Source organism: Linepithema humile, chromosome 1 (genome assembly GCF_040581485.1).
Source record: "Linepithema humile isolate Giens D197 chromosome 1, Lhum_UNIL_v1.0, whole genome shotgun sequence".
NCBI lineage: Eukaryota > Metazoa > Arthropoda > Insecta > Hymenoptera > Formicidae > Linepithema > Linepithema humile.
Window position 1 is genome coordinate 21,251,547 of NC_090128.1, and position 17,666 is coordinate 21,269,212.

At 38.4% G+C, this 17,666-nt stretch overlaps 1 protein-coding gene across 11 annotated transcripts in view; it reads right to left on the bottom strand.

Moving 5' to 3' along the window:
* The window catches only part of Glut1 (Glucose transporter 1), a 37,101-nt gene that overhangs the window by 7,634 nt on the left and 11,801 nt on the right, over positions 1-17,666 (bottom strand). For 2 of the 11 annotated variants that reach the window (XM_067355762.1, XM_067355757.1), the window contains exons 4-14: positions 12,567-12,759; positions 11,083-11,193; positions 10,610-10,705; positions 10,306-10,466; positions 9,611-9,970; positions 9,172-9,403; positions 8,859-9,071; positions 6,971-7,195; positions 6,588-6,727; positions 5,141-5,170; positions 979-1,076 (exon numbers count right to left, since the gene is read on the bottom strand). In XM_067355762.1, coding sequence (XP_067211863.1) covers positions 979-1,076; positions 5,141-5,170; positions 6,588-6,727; positions 6,971-7,195; positions 8,859-9,071; positions 9,172-9,403; positions 9,611-9,970; positions 10,306-10,466; positions 10,610-10,705; positions 11,083-11,193; positions 12,567-12,759 — 1,859 coding nt within the window. Of the gene's footprint in view, positions 1-46; positions 188-978; positions 1,077-2,328; positions 2,709-5,140; positions 5,171-5,271; positions 6,321-6,552; positions 6,728-6,970; positions 7,196-8,858; positions 9,072-9,171; positions 9,404-9,610; positions 9,971-10,305; positions 10,467-10,609; positions 10,706-11,082; positions 11,194-12,566; positions 12,760-14,357; positions 17,609-17,666 lie in introns of those variants that run through there. The other 9 variants (XM_012362747.2, XM_012362739.2, XM_067355767.1 and 6 more) reach the window with 9 other exon arrangements.

The window sequence follows — 17,666 nt, forward strand, 5'->3', positions numbered from 1 at the left end:
GCACTACTTCGACATTAATGTAACTCCGTCGTAATTTTGCTGTTGTGAACGCAAAAAGGTAACTAAAGATGAATAATGTTCTCGCTATGACCACTCGTGTGTGTCTTGTCGTAGCGTGAAGCGGCACAATGTATACTTTGACAGTCGTATAACCAGCACTTTGACGCTTCTGCACTTTTGAATTATACTGAAAGCAGAAAAGAAACGTTCGCAAATAAATTCAAAACAGATGTTCCACAATGAAACTACAAATCAGGAAAACTTACGAACATACATATACGGCATTATGACATGCAGAATGATGGGTATGCGCATAAAGCGACACACGGCAAACAATTCCTGTATATTTGATAATCTGCTGCATTAATATTTTTTTCATATATTAGTTATTAATATTTGTATAATCTTTCGCTTAGAACAGAGTGCTCAATCTTAGTTTGTTGTACATACATTTTGATTTTACAATGCTCTTTCGAAAATGGAACTAACGGAAAAAATATGGTAGAAATTTGATGCATGATAAGGTGTGATCAGGCGTGAAAAGAAATTGTCAAAAAATATCTTAAACATGATAATATGAATTGCGGAACGACAGCATGATATAAAATAAAGAATTTGCAAATTTATGAAAGTTCCAAGCAGTGAAAAGAAAACTGCTCCAGAAAGTTTAACATCGAGTTGAGTTTGGTAGGATCAGGTAGTGCGTATGAGATACGTGATACATCGATTTCGCATAATTACCAAGATATTGTCGATGAAAAAGAGGTGCAACAATCTATTTGTCGGCGAGATAAAGAGATCGAGCTCGCCGAGAACACCTGATCACCCCTAATCATCGCAACGGACCGGGAGACAAGCATCCCACCTCGATCGTTATTTTGCAGCTGCGCTTAAAGAATTGTTTGTCTTGGACAGGGGTGACAGGGGGTTACAAATTATCGTGTGGATGATGTTGCTCAGGTTTTTTTTAAGCCTTACATGAATCAGGATGTGGCTTCTCCTCTGCCACCATCAGGGCTGCGCTCTCTGCTGGCGGTATGTGTCCCTCTAATGCATTCACACAGTTTAGCATGCTCCTGTAAAACATCACGCGACTTGTCCAAGTTTTCACTTCTTCAAAATCATATTTCAGGTTGATTCTTTGTTATTTTTTTTTTTTTTTTTTTGTTTGGCTTTTGTTTTTCCGCATTACACAAATCTTCGTCCGGAGCACCGATTCGGCATGCACCGTGTTTTGCAGCATACACGTACAAAATACACCACGAATTTACGACTTAATCTCATCATTCGTCATTATTCGTGTTCCTAATTTAGTTCCTAATTAATCGCTTTCACTCGGATTCGATGAATCACGAGTCTTTTGGAGCCAGCTATACCGTTATTACGATTTCACTATGAACTCGTCAAAATTATCATTATACTGCAACATGATCGGCTGAACTTATAAATTTGATGATATGCTTTTGAACAATGACTGATGATTGAATGTAAGGAAAAACACAGCTAGAATATGCAAGGTGAACATAAAATGCAAAATTTACAGAAGGAAGAAAATGTCGGCCCGTTTTTCGCTGAACGCGCGTTCTACATGATGGGATGATAAATGGAATAAAAACGATGCTCCTAACGCATCTGAGATGATGATTCAGCTAGTTATTTGAATTCGGCCCTAAGTTATTCAACGCTTCCGTTACGGATCAACGGATGTATATAAAATTAATGACATTTGACTCCTTTTACCATCTGTTACGATTCATGTATTCATTACTTATAAATCCATCAAGGCGTGGACTCGGAGATCCGTAAATCCACAACTGGATGGATTCACGGATCTTGAGACGAATGACTCCACGAATCCGTGCGTGTGACTCACGGATCCATGGATGCACAGTTGTACTCGTGCGGCACGTATTATACTTGACAATATATATGTATATATATATAATGATTCATTTCACAGTTTCTAATCTTGTACTATTACAGCGTTTCACTGGCCTGTGTAGTAGAATTTATATGTATATGTATACTTACTAAAAGAATCAAACATTTTATTCAGTAGCCTGTGGCAAATTACACCTAAGAATTTATAGAGAAACAATGTCCTGCCAAAAGGTGAAAGAAATTTGACAAACCAAATTATAAAACACATACATAAGTATCTCGGTGCAGAAAGGATATGATTTCTCGTGGAGTGGCCGCTTAAACTGCGATTTCGCTTTGCGTTGCTACTCGAACGAGAAATCACGAGTTCGAGCCTGCCGGTCCATCCTGCGCAGGACACGGTGCACATAACTCAAGAAAGTGGAAGAAAAAAAAACTCAATCCGGGTAATTAAATAAACAAACAGATTTATTTTACAACACAGAACGCCTTATTCGGTGATGCCGAAATATTCGTATTATACTAATGAATCTCGAGGTCGAATCGTAGTGTATGTCGATTACACAGTATCGATTAACAGTTTCACGCTATAATAGACTTACTAAATTTCTGTTATATTGGTAACAATGTATAGATTAATAATAATTCCTGGCGCCAGGTGATCTACGATATTGTTTTGTTCTTTTAATGAATGAAGGACAAAATCGATTGCTGATTAGAACTCTAGTTCTCAATGTTTAGATTTATCGGTAGCGTGGGTATGGTTGACAGTGGTGGCGTCTGATAGGACGGTCTCCTTGCTAGAGTTAGTGGCGAGCTCCTCTTCCCTGTAAGACAACAACGTTTACATGGCCATCGAGCCTCGAATCGTTTTTGGTTTCCGAAAAATCCTATCTTCGCGCGGATATACTTGCACGTATCACAAGCTTGTTCTCTAAAACGTGTATACGCATAATGCATCCTACGTGGACGAATAAAAGAAAAAGAAAGTTTCCTCTCTAATATATTCTCCGACGCAACATCGATGACTCGTATATGTCGAACTACCGCAGCTATAGTCACTAATCGACTGGCGTAGCTAAAAAACGTACTGTACTTTCCGATAATCAAAATCAGTAGTCACAAACTTTGTAAGGATAAAGTGACACACAAGATAAATGATGTGTGATCTATATCTAACATGGCTCCTAATTAGAACGTGACGTAATAGATATAAACTACTCTTTTCAAATTTAGTTTGACACTAAATCCCGACTTGACACTAATATCCCGGTTTTGCAGTGAACTGTAATAAATAAATTTTGATAGCAAAAGTTTAATTTTATTTCAGCGCTGCTTTGAAATTTTTTTCAACGAAAAAGTTTTACAGATCGGTCGTATATCGAGGTCGGATCGCGCAAACTGTGATCGATTATATTTCCTTTCATCGCTTATGCTACAAATAGAAGTATATAGTAGTAAGAAAAATCAAGTGACTAATACAAGACCAGAGTTAAACCACATTGTCGATACAAGTCAACATAAACATTGGCTTTAACACAAGCTGCAGAGCGATCATTTTGTTAGTATGTTATTCATTAAGCAAACAAGATTGCAGGCAAATGAGTAAGTTCATAAAACACATTTAGTATTTGTATCTCGAACTCTCCATCACCAATATCTTAGCGAATGCTTTCCTACGGTCAATACAAACGAGAAAGCCCAAGTGCATCACCTCCGATCCTTATTAATTACCATCCGATTATAAACACAGAGATATTTCTTAATCAGTCTGTCTCGGAACAAACAAATTCAAGAAACTTTTGCTAAACCATAAGCAACGTGTAACCAGCTACCACTTTATCCCTAACGAGAATAGAATTCTTCGAATGTTTCGGCAAAACCTTGGTCAAAAGAAATCGTGAAGGAAGAAAAAAGAAACTGGAAGATAAAACAAAAAAAAGAATACACTTTGTAAGTTAGCAAGTTTGTCGACAGCTACACTGTGTTCAAATAAGGAAAATTTATCGATCCTCGCAAAAATGAACGAAACACAGACCACATAGATAAATTATCGCTTGCGGCTTTTTACACGAACGACGAACGGCGATTATAAAACGATGCAAAAAGCGGCAGTCTCTGCCGCGTCCGCTCGTCGATCACAAAAACACATCTGACATCGTGTCTCTCGACACAATTCAGGAATCAACTTTGATACGCCAAACAGTAACGTAAGCACTAACATGCAGTCGCACAGTTACAGCGCCATAAACTCGTGCCAACTATCGACATAAAAAACTGTTCCAAGACTCTGCCTGTCGCCGAAACATTTACTGGGCATTGTATATGTAGGTACTAAAAGGAGCATGCTGTAAAATACAAGGCTCCAGGAGGAAGTCAAGTGATCGGGGCTGTTATGTAGATGATCTTTCACCGCGACGAGTGTTTTCGCAGAAGCAAAAGTTTCCTCTTGTTTTCGAATTCGAACAGTGAAGCACGGCGAAGTGCGAGAACACGCGATTGACGCGGTTGTAAACACGACAATTTATTCGAGGCGAAAAAAAAAAAGAAGAACGGTTTTCAAATGGCAGTGATAGACTGCGGAATTATGCGTTACCGCTGGAGCTATCGCAGACCGCGATGGATGTACATCGGCATTACATAATAGCCCTGACGAACTTTTAGAAACTGTGAAATGTATCTTCACAAAAGAAAAACGAACAATTTATATATGATAACAACTGTCCATGCAGCTATGTATATCTGTCTCTTTTAGTCAGCCTGACTGATTACGCAATGAAATGGAGTACGCACATGAGCTGATAGTAAGTAAAGATGTTTTGACATGCCAGGCCTTTCGACCAAAGTTATCATAATCGCAGGGTTGGGATCGGGATTATTTTTTAAACAATCGATCACTCCCAATTAAGTATATCTTAAAAGTTGCATTTCTCTCTAAAAAAAAAAGCTACAATAATAAAGTTTATGTGATAAGAGAAAAATGTTTGTTTCAATGTTCGTTATGTATTTTTCATGAAAATATTTTGTGTAAGATGATTTTAAATCAATTTTTTTTGCACGAAAAATCATCTTATTTATTAGATAATTTAAAAACTATTTTTTTCGATATATAAAAAATAATCCCTTTTCTGGATATACATAATTAGTGGTGTCTTTGATCATTTATTTTCATGCAGTTAGGTAGTAATTGGCATGTTCGTTCATAATAAACTGTAACAAAGCCACCACAGTAACAGGAAATGTGTGTAGCAGGACTCACCCATAAAGTCTGCTGTCCCGCAAGCTGCTCCTGCTCCCAATAACACAGAAAGCACAGTTACGATATATCGAACACAGTCGTCGTCATCGTAGTAACGAAACACGGAAATCAACGAAAATCTTTACCCAGAGAACCATGAAATAATCAATTTATTGAAATGATACATGTGTACAGTAAGTTAAACAAATAAAATATATATCCATTTGGCCTTGAAAATATAACAGTAAGAAATCTCCAACTCTCGCGACTCGAATAAATAATGTGTCTCTTATAGATAACAATTATTCGAAAAAAATCGCAATTTCTTTAATAATTAATAAATGAAATAAGATTATTTATATCATCGATCAATTGTTACGCAACATAGAGCAGACACATTCTTACGATTTTTTCCCGAAAATTTAACAGAGTATTATCTAGGCTGTGAAAATCAAGAGCAAGATAGCTGATTTGTACTTTCACAATATTTCGTAGACGAGATGTTAAAATTGCGTTCTTTGGTTTACATTTTGAGATTCGAGAAGCTAATAACCTATAGATATTGTTCTTTCTTTTACGCTTTTCTCATACAATAATCTCATTACATGATTTGCAATGTATTGTGCACATTATTTCTTCTATTTGCAGTCGATTAGCATGTTATTCGCAAATGTATGTAAAAATGTATTTTCTTTGCAACAGCTTAATAAAAAAAAAATTCGAAATATCGAGATTCGCACTAAAAGGAAACCAAACGTGACGAAATTTTTGGGTAAAAATTACAACTACTTAAATATGTACAAATGTCCATGTATATAAATAAAACTTAATATCCTTCCCCTAAGAACGAAATTTTATCACAGTTCAACTCCTATTATTGCTTCGAACAAACAGCGATGCATGCAAAATTGCGTAGCATAATATACTACCCCGACGAGTATAATACAATAGAAAGAGAGAATCGTTGTAATAAATTATAAAACTGTCTCTTGAAGATTCGAGAAGTCCCGATTACAAAACAACGAGCAGCGTCGCTATCGAATGTAGAACGGACGGACAGTTGAATTGTTCGGACGGATGTGATATGTTGATAACAGTACATTATACGCCAAGTACGGTATATTTATATGAATATTTCTTCTAAGTCTCTAAATTCTTTTCCATGTGCATTTAATAGTTAATAAGTTGTGCGGCTATTTATCTGAAAATGTGTATTCGACTTTCTTATTTAATGTTAGCTTTGAAACGTATCGAGTCAAAAATGAACGGGATACATTAAAGGGAGTTGTTGCAAATTTAAGTTATACATATGTATATACATGTATCTATAATAAGGTTACCAGAGAGAAACTCCTTTTGAAAGAAACTAAAGAGGCGGATGCAGAATATTCAGCTATAGAACATTTGTGGTTCGTAGCTATTGTGGTACGTACTGGGGAAGGTAGTAAGTTGCTTATGTGCTGCATACCTGTCGTTACCATGCCTGAATAAAGCTAGAATCTCTTCGAATGTTTTATTCTTGGTCTCAGGAACCTTCTTGTAGGTGAAGATCCAGAAGATAGCTAGAAATGCACTGAACGGTAGGAACGTGTAGTTTTCAAGGCTAGTCTGTAACACACACAAACGCGCGCGTAGCAAGTTTGTATAAACTTGAATTTGCACCCAAGATATAACCGCGTTATTAAGTTAATAACACGGCAACGTAATAATAATACATAATATTCCAATTTTCTGCTTAACGATCTATTGTCTACCGTTTACGATCGTTCGCCTTAAAAGAAGATGAGAGAAAAAAGATTTAGTTGAAAAAAAAGAAGAGAAAAAACGAAAACGGAGCCGCTGTCGTCTTACCTTCATGCTTGGAAAACCGATGCCAACCAAAAAATTAGCCATCCAATTGACGAGAACCGCGATGGACATAGCAGCGGGTCTAGGGCCTTGCGAGAACAGTTCGGCCGTGATCATCCACGGTATTGATCCGGGACCCACGGCGAAGAACACGACGAAGCACAGGGTTGATACCACCGAGATATACGACATCCAGTCTATCATTTCCTGCACATAGCCGAAAAACTCCTATCAGGCAGTAGAATCATGTTCTTCTTTCCTGAGCAGCTGGAGGAGCCTCAGGAAAAAAACAAATCATACGGCAGACCAGAAACTCAATCGGAAAAACTCGGAAAACACATATCGAACGTATGCGTAATAACTGTAATACGGCATGCGGTGCGGAGCTCAATCCTGTGTAATGAAGGCGTTGGCGACAAAGTGATTGCGGCAACGTATCTCGTATAACGACAGTGCCTTGTTATTTACAATAGAATTCCTCGTTAAGCGGTAAAGCACGATACGCTGCTCTTCATGATAAGTGCCAGGATTTGCGTTGACCTCGATTAGAATAGATAATGCGATTAGTCGCACGAAACGTCCGTACGCAAGCAGTTACGAAGGGAGAAATTTTGTGTATAAATTTTCTCAAAACAATCCGCATGAAATAAATGAACCGCTCTTGTAAAGAATATGAGGTGCGAATTGTATACGAATTGGTGGCTGTTGTTGGTAATACGAGTAGTTGTTACTGAAGAACAAATTACTTCTCGTCAAACTCTGTAAAGTGTGAAAGCGTCGGTGCTAGACATTCAGCTGTTGAAAAATTATTGTATTTCATTCCTTAAGGGGAATAATTAATGAACACATTGTAAGAGATTATTCGTAAATACGTTAATTGTTGATGTAATGCGACATAGAGAGTGACAGGTTTGAGCCAAGTAGAACATAGGCTGATTAATAAACGGGAAGATAAATGTCTCCTCCAGACAGTCACGAAAGAGGTCGTCAGTGGTGAAGGAGGAAGGGAAGCGGGTCGTAAAAAGCAAAACTATTAGTAAGCCAACAAATAAAATGGCGTGCAATATACGATACATACGACACTGTGCGTCGGTTTTGTTTTTCACATTTTCTCTCGCGTTTTCAGCATCGATTACTACCATTTTTGCTGCGCGGAGATAATAAAACATAATTGTAAAAAATATTTTACGTGTCTTTAAAAATAATTTAGTGAAAAATTCTCGCGGTAAGACGGTGCCCATGTATCGAGATATAGAATTTCTACGAGGCAAATGAGAAGAATGACATGCGGGTAAAGGATGTGACTTATTAGCTACATGAATGGCGGGGAGAAATTAAAATGAGTTGACTTGGTGATGCAGATCCGTATAGATATAATAGTGAATTCTCACTGTCGGTGCAGTGCCGCACTCCAGCTGTGAACAAAGTGTTAAATACACCTTTTGCCAAGGTGCATAAAGTGTCAAAGCACAAATATGTAGCTATGTACAATTCAATCGTTGCAATATGATTTTTCTGATTGAAGCACAGAAAGTTACAATACGGAGACATATCAATAAATAAATCTGCTATCATCAATAGAGTATCGTAATAATATTTTTTTTCATTTAGTTTTATGTGAAATATGTTTTCAGTTTACCAAATACTATTATTTTCTATCACTTTAGAATTGCGTATATTAATATTTTATCAAGATAAAATTGGACGCGTAATGTTAATATTGACGAAACATTTTCGGAATTGATTATATTAAATTTGTGCAGCTGTTTTTAAAGCAATATTAAATGTATCGCAAACAGGCAACAGGAAAATTCCCAATTGTCTGCTGCAGCTTATCATTAACAAAAAACCGTGTCCACTCTGATAAAAACGTGCTAAAATTCCAACTCACCTTTATGAGAAACGAGATTGTGATGAATATTGAAAAGATAAACATGCCACCGAGACCATACAAGTGCAACGTACGCCTTCCTGTCCTATCCATCAGCGGGATAGACACTAGTGTCATACAAACCATGATGCAACCTATGCCAATGGTTGCAAACTTGGCACTCTCGTCCGTTAAACCAGAACTAGTGAACAGATTCGTGGAATAATAAAATACCTGAAAGACGCAATAAATTTGCATTCAGTTGTTCTATTCTGAAACTGCAACATTGATAACGAGAGAACACGTAGCTGTTCGACGAAATGAAGTTACTTACGGCATTAATACCCGAAAGCTGCTGCGAAAGTTGCATAACCACACCAATAACGAGAGGTGCTCTTAAAGTTGGGCTGCATATAAGCTCTGTCATCGAGATCGTAGACTCAGCTTGTTGAGCTCGTTCCTCCGCTCTCATCTCCTCAATGTCTTCTTCTACTTGGTTACTGGCTCTCAACCTTCTCAAAGCTTTTCGAGCCTCTTCCTCCCATTGTTTGGTAATGAGCAAATATCTAAAATCATTTTTCTATCATTGACCGCACTGCCGTTACAAAATGATCGTGTATTAAACGCAAGTAAAAGATTTAGTGCGAGAATAAAGCAAATCTTAAAATTTCGATTTATTTCTACGGCGAACTTTCTAATTAGACAATTGAAAGATTTCAAACCTGCTCGAGTCGAGAATAGAAATCCTTTCGATAATTCTGAATCATTCTCACCTTGGAGATTCCGGGCAAACTGGAAGCAGCAGTAGCTGTAGAATGGCAGGACAGATAGCTAGTCCTAAGAGAACGGGCCAACCCTCGTTTGTTCCAAGGATTTGCTCGATGCCCAGCACCTGGGAGACCAGGAGGCCCACCGTAACAGCGAGCTGGTTCACCGTGCCTAGGCCGCCTCTCAGGTTCAATGGCGCTATTTCCGATATGTACATGGGAACCAACGAGGTGTTCAAGCCACAATTGACACCGATGATGAACCGTCCAAAGAACAGCATCTCATAAGATTCAGCGAGCTTCGTAAAACCCATCAGGCACGCCCCCACGATGCCCAGCACGTTGTTTAGCAGTAAGCCTCCCTTTCTGCGGTTCAGAGCAGAAAGTCGAAAGAAGATTAATTCCCGTACCTTCCCGTTTTATCCGAGAATTATTATTCTTCAGGAAAATTTCCAATTTACGGATTCACGATATTTCGCGAAGTATCTATTTAGACTTTACATGGCAGATATAAGAATACAGACAGGATTTTCTGAAGATATTCAAATAAATGTTTACATGTATTCATTAGGAAATTACTAGGTGCGAAAAGATAGATTATAAACGAACTAAAGAAAGCGTGCGGGTGTTATAATTTGGAAAGCTCTGGCCTCTCATTAAAATCGAGAGGCTAATGAAACAGTGCTAAATCAGACACCAACCTGCCAAATCTGTTGGCGATGGTTCCTCCACTGAAACCACCTACCATACCACCGATCGCGAATATGCTCACGGCCACCGAATACAGTGTCTTAACAGAATCATCCGAAATGTCCTCCCCGTACCTATCCTTGTACACATCTTTCATAAAATTCTCTATGTTCTGCAAAAAGTTCGAGAACGATGAATTATATGCGTGTTTGCTTGCTAAAATTATTCGAAACATATAGTGTATATAAAACTATTATTTTATTTTATTTATTGCATGTATAACTGCAACCATCGTGTTTGTGTTAAGAGACGTACCACTTCAGGCGCGTTAATCACTCCGGTGTTGTATCCGAACTGCAACATACCCAATACGGCTGCCAGTATTGCATACGATAGGAAAAGCGTCAATCCCTGTAAGTATCCGGATATTTAATATTTTACGCTGCGCATAAAATGCAATTTCCAACGTGTGTATACACAACAACATCCAATGCAGCCATATGCGCAAAATGTGATAAGAGAAAAGGAAACGATATTAATGGAGTGCATTGTAAACGGGATACGAAAAAATAAAATAAAAATACAAGAACGTGGGATTGTTCTGTAACATTTATTATATTTTGTACACACATTTCCGATAAAAATCATACAATGCTGAAAAAATCGAAGTGCATGATAAAACATAATGATGTTTCATAACGCAGCAACTTAAATCTCGCATTTTCAAAGCCAAGACATAATGAAACGTGGTGTAAAAAAATCCATTACTGTTTTAAGTCAGAAATCACCTGCTCCAAAAGCCTAAGTTTCCGCCGATGAGAGTGCTCTTCCAGTCGATCCACGTATTCTCGTAACTCTTCAATCTCTTCTTTAACCTGCTGTACCGTATCTAGTTCGTGCTGCGTGTCAGCGAAAAAAATACTTGAGATACTTTCATACATATCAAGTGCGGGACTTACGTTATTAAGGGGAAACACCACGGTGACGGTTTCAAAAAATCGATTTTTTTTTTTGCATTTTTGTGATGTTTGGAGTCTTAAAAATATGTCCCTATAATATTATGGTGAAATTCATAACGGAACTATAGTAAATATGTCATAGAGTAGAACTTGGTCAGATGCCGCTAGTAGAACCGGCCGCGCGCTACCTAAAAAGATTCGGCAGTCCCCTTGATCTGTCTGTAGGGAGTTTTACCAGTATTCTTTTGTTGTCTACGTGCTTGAGTTCTATTGCTTCAGAAGGCACTTCATATGCACCCGGATTGGACGCACTTTGGTTCGTTACAAAATTTTATCGTTTTATATGAACCAATTAGTTGTAAAACTTTAAACGCGTTTTTCTCGAAACCACGTTTTCGTAACTGGGCGCTCTCATATCTCAGCCAATTTTTATCCGAATAACTTAAAAGTTGGACAGAATGTTTACAACAAAATTGTCTTCAGTTGCACGTACGGATTTTTCAATCGGATTATTAGTTTTTGAAAAACAATTAAAGAAGTAACGAATTTTTGTTGAAAAATCGAAAACTTTTTTTTTAAACAGTGCCATTTTGTCAAAAATTATTTTATCAAAAAATCCGTACGTGCAACTAAAACTACGTTCATATACTTTAAATCACAATTTAAAAAATTTATTTTAGAGCTCCCGTTCAGATGCAGCACGAGCGCCTGTGCACCCATGTTTTTTCAGACGAGGTGCACATCAATCACCATAGTTATTATAAATATGAATATTATTTTATGAAATTTTTTTTGTAACATAATATAAGTATGTACTTTTAATATATATAGTTTATAAATTAAACAAACTATTAGATAATGAAAAAAAAATTCACGAAAATAGCCTTTTTTTCGGCCGTCACCCTGGTGTTCCCCCTTAAAGGAGGGGTATAAATTATCGTAAAGACTTTATGATTAAAACTTTCGTCTTAAATTTTCTTCGTGACCTATATAAATATACATACATAACTCTATACTTTTTTTCCATATTGCTAATCGCCGCATGATATGTTAGCATTATTATTTTACAATTTTATAATTTAGGATAAAAAAAACGTTGTTTTTTTAAAATCATTTCACAAACTATAAAAATATATATATATATTATTAAACAACAATAGCGAAAAATAAATTGTCTCGAGAGAAGCGCGTTAAATTAATTTTTTCAAAGTTTTTTTTATCTCAATTTCATTATTTACGTATATAGTCTAAATCAGAAATGACTCGGCATTGTTTAAATCGGAAAGGACAAGTAGACACGCCGGATAGAATACCTTAATCGCGACCATGTCCCGCTTCACCTCGCTGACTTCGCTCTGACACGACTCTACGCTCTTCGTGAGTTCCTGCAGCTGCGTGCGGATCTCGCAGAGAGCGACGGTGGTCTCCAGCTGGCGGTCACCCCGCTGCAGCTCGTCCAGCTTGGCACTCAAGTTCATACTCATAACGCTGACCTGTTTCTGCAGACTGCCCCCACACACATAATACCCGTGTGAATCTCGCTGATTCGTACGGGAGAGCGGATCGACAACATTGTCGAGCACACTGACTAGGACGATCAAGGCTAGAGTCTATTTTTTTTTTTTGCCTAGGTCTTTAAATAATTCCAACTACCTCCGCGCTTAACTGCCGAGCCTCTCCGCCTGCGAGACCGTTTCAGCGCACGGCGCGCGTTCTCGCGTTCTCGCGCATTATGCGTGCACAATATTTATATCGCGCGGCACACCGTCGTGTGGCACACATAAGGTATGCGAATACAGAGTTATGCGACATAGCGAAGAATTAAAAAAAACGATTCAACAGGTGCAAAGTGTGGAAAACACCTTCACCCCCGGGAGCTCGAAAGCGCGGCGAGCCAGCGTTAGCTCGGCAGCCATGGGAACGTTGGGTAGATGTTATGTAATATATACGAATAGCACGTGAACAGATAGATATATATACGTATATACAATCGGCTCTCTCTCTATACAGTATATATTTATGTAGTAAATATATGTCAAGAGTTGCAGAAAACAACAGCAGACAAAATACAAAACGCCACTAAAAGCACGTCTAAAGGTGTGTGTGGTGAGTGTGAGGGGTGACAGACACTACAGTGGTATAATATATATATAATATAGTATATAAATATATATTCTTTGCAGCTGTGCACATATTAGATGGAAGTTTGTGAATTCGCGTGTGTGTAGATAGATATAACGTGCCTTAACGTGATATAACGTTTGCTGCAAGAAAAAACGTCGAAATGATATTTTTCGTCCATAAAGTCTAGGATCTCGCGAACCTAACCATATCGCATTTCAATCTTTTCTTTTCTTTTCTTCTTACGTGTATGAAATTATTTCTATGGTCACACGATGCGGGAATGTGCAAGTGAATGAAAATGGCTGATATCTCGTACGCACTCTATGTATGTAATACACGCATATGCGACTACGAAGGATCATGAGACTTTCGAACGACTCGGTGAATTGGCAAACTCATCGATCGATGTGCACAGCCAAGCAGAAAGGGTGACAGAAGATGAGAATACAATAGAAAGAGAGAAAGAGATAGCTTTTTTTCTAAATTGTGTGATATGAGTGACAGGTGAATAGCAGAAATGAATGAGCGCATGATTCGAAGACGGCGGGGTAGATGAGACAGAAAGATACAGGAAGAAGATAGAGGGTTGACGGGCAGATAGACATAGAGAGAGACGGAGATGTGTACACTTATCAAACCAAGGATCGCACCACTTGCCTATTCAAACGAATGGAAAACAATGAGTCCGAGAGATTAAGAGAAAAGATCGGGGAACCGAGGAGCTAAGCATCCAAGAGTCTATCGTAGAGATGCATTCAGGGACGTGTGCACTTAGGGATGTCTATGCATTCAAAGATCGAGGACGTTACTTGACCATTTCATCATGTTTCGGAAGAAGCACAACATAAAAGTGGTACAAAACTATTTTTTGATACGTGTACATAGAGACAAAGAGAAGAAAGAGGGAGAGAAAAAATTTAAAAAAAATAGAGAGAGAGAGAAAAAGAGAGAGAGAGAGCAGTGATGATGTTGTCATGTACCTGGGAGGTAGGGAGACCATGGCTGTGTTCCGAAACTACAGTAGCCTCTATGCCTCCCCACTCACTCCTCTTGATTCAGTATTTCGTCTTATTCTCACAGAGATCTATTTGTTCTTTGCTTTGTTCACGACATATGTACGTACGTTGGATTATCCACCAAATCCAATCAATTGACTCTGAACTGCTTGTTGTCAAGTGGTTGTCCACAACCAAAGGTGGAGGGTAACGTGTACACGGCGAGAGGGGGTATAAGGCCCGACGACGCCTGCCTCCTCTCTTATCTCACTCACTCTGTAAAACTTTACCTAGTTTGGAAACACAGTCGTGGTTCAGTCAAAAAATCATGTCATAATGATATATTCGCTCGCGCATTTTTGTAATCGTGACGTCCAATCCACTTTCTAATTTAAAAAAAAAAAGAAAGAAGAGAGATCAAGACGGAGGCGTCACGTGTGAAGGAAAAAACGCTTTCACACATCGCAACATGCGACGCACCGCCAGCTTACTCACCCGTGCCTAGCCGCCCGCGTCCACAAGCGAGCTTGCACAATTTGAATTGCCCATCACTTTATGCGGAACGAACAGTCGGCAAAAATAATTTACAAAAATCAGCATGATCTCATGAGAGTGATAAAGAGTACTGGACACGCACACAAATAAGTCACAGCGATGGCACATCGAGCAACAAGTACCAAGTGTGTCGTCTTACGAGGATGTCAATGGCACGCGGCCCTCGTGAGGGGAATCGTGCTTATGTGATATTATTTGTGTCACACAAAAGTGAGCAATAAGGTACTTCCAACGTAGGTGATAGTGATACCACAAATTTAATTTTACATATTAACAAATATCCTAAAGAGAAATTGCCTTTACTTTTCTCACAAATATCTTTCGATTGTGACAGCGTAATAAAATTTTTCTCGCAATCGCGATTTCTAATGGTTCTTTTGCCGATAGCGGTGTAATTGATAGAATTTCATTGTGAATCGTCTCGCTTGGAATCTAATTGTTTCCGTACAAATCGTATAAACCGGATACACCATTACCAGTTCCCCGGTTTTCCTTTATTCTCCGTGCAATGCTACTGCGGGCTTATTTGTGCACCTGACTTTGAGAGGGAGACATGATTTCGAATGGAATGAGCAATCAGTGGTAAGCCTGCGAGCGCCGCAGCCAAAAAGTTCGAGTAATCATAACAACAGTATCGGTAGTGTCTGATTATCGATTGTTAATGAGACCGAGAGTGTGTAGTATATATGTACAAGAATAGGTTTAAGAGCGAGTGTGAATTATGTATATATGATAAATGGCATGGCACAAAGCCTTGCATTGCATTCTCGGATACATAGAGATCTATATAAGATAAGCGGGGAAGACGTCCGTTTTTTTTTCTTCTTTTTTCCTTTTTCTTTCTCTTTTTTTTTTTTTTTTTTTTACCTTTGTTGTTACACATAATTGTCATAAAGTAAAGGCACCGCCACTTAGGCCGGAATTACCTGGATGCATTTGCAACACAGTTAGGTTCTCGAGAGAAGAATTTATAAAATGGTCGTGAGGTCGTTTTCGTCAGTAGCTTATATGATCGATAAGTAAGTGTTATTAACTCGGGGGTGAACACTTTAGAACATAGCTCATTGTCAGATAAAAGAGAGCGCGCGAGGAGTGTCCTCGTGATTGGTATGCGAGTCTCGAGAGCTGATACACGCTGTTCTACCGATGGTTACTAAGCTAAGTTACTTGTGAGAGATTCAAAGGACCAAGTCTGTCGTGACTGTTAACATTAGCACGATGGAGCCCCCATTACGCGAACCGACAAACGAGCATGTTAGAATTCTGTAACAATGAACGAGAACTTCTGAAACGTAGAAGAACAACAATTGGCTGTAGTTTATTCTTTTATTTTTTTGTTTTTGTTTCGACTCTCTCATGTGTATAGAATTGTTCACGATATTTTTCTTAATTATTATTATTATTATCACATTACGATTCTTTCCTCTAATTGATTGAACAGCGAATGCAACGGATCTAAATTTAAAAACGGTCTTATCTTTAGTTAAAATAGTATTAGAAGTGAAATAGGTCGAGAATAAATCGTTCGGAAGTTGAATGCTCGAATAATGGCGACTCTATCATGCCACATGAAATTTAAACATAGGTATAGAGACTAAAAAAACCTTCTACGCTTCACTCGTCATGGAAAGAGTAAAGTATGGTTTCTATACAAGACCCTGAAAAAAGAGGTCACTACTAATGTGAAAGTCAATACAGAATTCTAAGGCTAGACTATGTTAGAATAATATTTCAAATATAAATTCTCGAATATTCGCTCGTAATGTTTGCCAAGTTAATCTTCCATAGTCCCCGTTGAAGAAGAAAAGAGATTACGACGCCGCAAACTCAATTTCCTTAATTTCGCGTGTTATTGCAGAATTACATCTGGACGTAGAAGCTTAACGTTTCAGCTGACACGAACAATGCGAACATCGGTGAGCTTTTAGCCGTTTGATTTTAATTCAAATAATTTTTATAACCGGGATGTTTTTTTTTTATTTTACAAAAATAAAAAAAATGAAATCGCGAACAGTTTGCAACGTTACGGCCGCCGACAAGAGTTCGCGAAGTTGGCACAGATCTTTCGCGAGCTTTTATCGGCGCCGCCCAACGTTCAACAATCCAGATAATTCTTGAAGACATCGGTGGCGACGCCAATCGTCCTTGGATAACGTAATTTGTGTTTTGAGATAAAGGGTTGTTATGAAAGCCTTGTTGGTTTTTCGATAATGATTATGTCAAGCCCAAGGATGCTAAAGATCTAAGAAGCTCAGCAGCCGAGAACTAACTGCCGTATGAGCCCGGGAGAGTGATATAAATCAGCAATAACAAGCCAGAAATAATTTTATGCATTTTTTTTTTGGTGTAGCATAAATCTTTCAATCTTCCCTTTTCATGGTCGTAAAAAAGCGGTGTGACAAGATAATTGTACATCTGTACAAGATATTTGTGCATTATCATCTGATAGATTCTCTCATCGCCGACGAGAAATAATACATAATTATCTCGTTCCGTTCACAACGGCTCGTATCGCTACGATAATTCTAGCGGGAGATCAACAAAACTTCGACAACAACTCTTCCTCTTGGCATTAGTGTGGCACAGAAGTTGTCTCGATAAACGCGATAACCGGTAACGTAGAGTTGGCGCGGTAGTGTAGTGGTGTACACCGATTTTTAGAGGGGGTGAGAAAGGGGACGAAGAGAGTGTGAGAGACTCGTCATCGTCTGCGTGTGGAGCACGCAGCGCGGGTGGAAC